The sequence below is a fragment of the Pinus tabuliformis genome, chromosome Q (genome assembly GCF_031772625.1).
Source record: "Pinus tabuliformis cultivar Carrire ecotype Pingquan chromosome Q, CPIR1, whole genome shotgun sequence".
Taxonomy (NCBI): domain Eukaryota; kingdom Viridiplantae; phylum Streptophyta; class Pinopsida; order Pinales; family Pinaceae; genus Pinus; species Pinus tabuliformis.
Window position 1 is genome coordinate 645,389,881 of NC_142296.1, and position 2,236 is coordinate 645,392,116.

The 2,236-nt window shown below is 40.7% G+C and overlaps 1 protein-coding gene across 1 annotated transcript; it reads right to left on the minus strand.

The window, feature by feature from the left end:
* Positions 1-313: 313 nt before the first annotated feature.
* Positions 314-1,591, minus strand: LOC149221144 (uncharacterized). Its single transcript, XM_089387333.1, has 2 exons — positions 1,021-1,591; positions 314-687 (listed from the first exon to the last, which is right to left on the minus strand). Exons 1-2 carry the CDS (start codon positions 1,589-1,591, stop codon positions 314-316), a joined length of 945 nt encoding a protein of 314 aa, XP_089243459.1.
* Between the last annotated feature and the right edge of the window lie 645 nt (positions 1,592-2,236).

A 2,236-nucleotide genomic window follows, 5' to 3' on the forward strand; every position in this document is an offset into this window, starting at 1 on the left:
TTTCCATTTTCTGATGGAAAACAGCTGGAGCTTGATATAAGGAAAAACGATATATGGGAAGAGAAACTATACCTGATTTTAGAAGAACTAGTCGCCCTGCTAGGTTCAACCACATGGTGCCCCATTGTTGCACTTTTCTTTTTATTTTGTCGAGGATTTCATTCCAGGTATCAGCTTTCAGAGGTCCCATACTTACTGGCATCCCTAAGTAGGAGAAATGGTTCCAGACTAGTTTGCAGGAGACTCCAAAGATGCTTGCAATGCTGTGGATAGTATGGTTTGGAGTATTCCAACCATATATACAACTTTTTATCTAGTTGACCTTCCCACCTGAGTAATCCATGAATTGGTCCAAGATCTTCTTAAAGCGCCTTTCTATAGTGATGGATGCTCCTCCTATTAGGAGAGTGTCATCTGCAAATTGAGAATGATTGATATTCTTGGTTCCTTGCTCAATCTTGATGCCAGTGATTAGACCTATTCTCCGGTTATAATCCAAGGTTTGACTGAGTGATTCAGCCATAAGGATAAACAAATAAGGGGATAGGGGGCAGCCTTGTCTGAGGCCACGAGAGGATTGAAAGGCTGCACACGGTCTCCCATTAACCAAAGGGGAGATGCAAGGTTCCGTTATACAAGCCTTGACCATTGTGATGAAGGAGGGATCAAACCCCATTTTATGAAGCACTGCATACAGGTAGGAATGTCTTACCCTATCAAAAGCATTTGCAAGGTCCAACTTTAGAACGAACCCTTTCTCTTTTCTGCTTAAGCTCGAGTGGATGGCCTCTTACACAAGAAGGATAGAGTCAGTGATGTGCCTATTGGGGAGAAAGCCCCCTTGATTTTCAGAGATCAAGAATGGGAGATGAGGTTTAAGCCTGGATGCTAGAATTTTTGAGATAATTTTATATGTTGAGTTGCATAAAGAGATTGGCCGAAATCTGGAAAAAGTGGAAGGTTGATTCTCTTTTTGGATTAAAGCCAGATAGGTGGAGTTGGTAAATCCCCCCATTTTACCTTTTTTTAGAACCCAACAAATCATCTTTAAGAGATCTTTTTTAATCATCTGCCAATATTCTCGATAAAAGGAGATGGGAAATCCATCAGGGCCTGGAGCTTTATCTGGGTGTAAACTCCAGATTGCTGCTTGGATTTCTTCTTCTTCTACTTCTTTTCTGAGACTGTTGTTCATTTCTTGTGTGACTCCTTTAGGTAAATGCTGAAGCATGCTTGAGTAATCCTCCTCGTCTTTGTCCTCAGTTAGAAGAGTATTAAAGTTCTTGGTAGCTACTTCCTTTATAGAGTCTTGTGTGTTGTAACGGTTCCCTTCATTATCCATTATCGTGCTCACTGTATTTCTGGCTTTTCGAACAGTGGCTTGCTTGTGAAAATAGGATGTGTTTCTGTCTCCCTTCTGCAACCAAAGTTGCCTTGATTTCAGTCTCCATTTTATCTCTTCATCTCTAATAGTTTGACTCAGCTGTGAGTATAATCTGGTTTCTTGTTCTTTAGCTTGCTGAGATAGCCCCAGCACTTCGATTCTTTGCTGCACTTCCTCTAGATCTTGCTTAATTTTCTTTTTATTCATCTCAGTCTCTTGATAATTGTTCTTTGCCCAATTTTTTAATGCATGTCGTACTCTCTTCAATTTTGTCTCCCAAATATAACTTGGCGAACCTTCTACATGTTGAACCCAAGTCTGTCACACCACATCTTTTGCAGCTGGGATACGGTTCAAAATGGCGCAGTATTTGAAGGGTATAGGCCCAAGCTGACAGTGACTATGAAGAGTAAGCGTTATTGGGTAATGGTCGGAGGCAGAGACATTGAGAATAATTGAGTGGCCTGTGGAGAAGGTGGACAGATATGCTATGCTTATAAGGAACCTATCAAGACGTTCCATGATATTTCCGGCGCCAATCCTTCTATTGCTCCAGGTGTACCTATGATTTTTGGGTCTGATATCAACAAGGTCGTGCTCCTGCATAATGGCCTCTAGTCGACTTCTGGGTGGATCAGGACTGAAATTTCCTCCTCTTTTTTCGTTAGCATGCATCACCAGATTTAAATCTCCTGCTATAATAAGATTGTTATTCTGTTATTCTTCTATACTTGCTTCCAATGTGTTCCAACACATTTCTTTCTCTCTGTACTGATTAGGAGCATATACATTATAAATTGTTACCTTTGAACCTCCAGTTTTGCTTTCTAAGTTAGTTCGAATCTAGTTCTG

Excerpts from the sequence above, each read along its gene's own strand:
- LOC149221144 (XM_089387333.1), bottom strand. The coding sequence starts at position 1,591 with ATGAATAAAAAGAAAATTAAGCAAGATCTAGAGGAAGTGCAGCAAAGA. Across the intron at positions 688-1,020 it reads TTGTTGGGTTCTAAAAAAAG|TGCTTCATAAAATGGGGTTT; the intron begins GTAAAATGGGGG and ends ACCTGTATGCAG.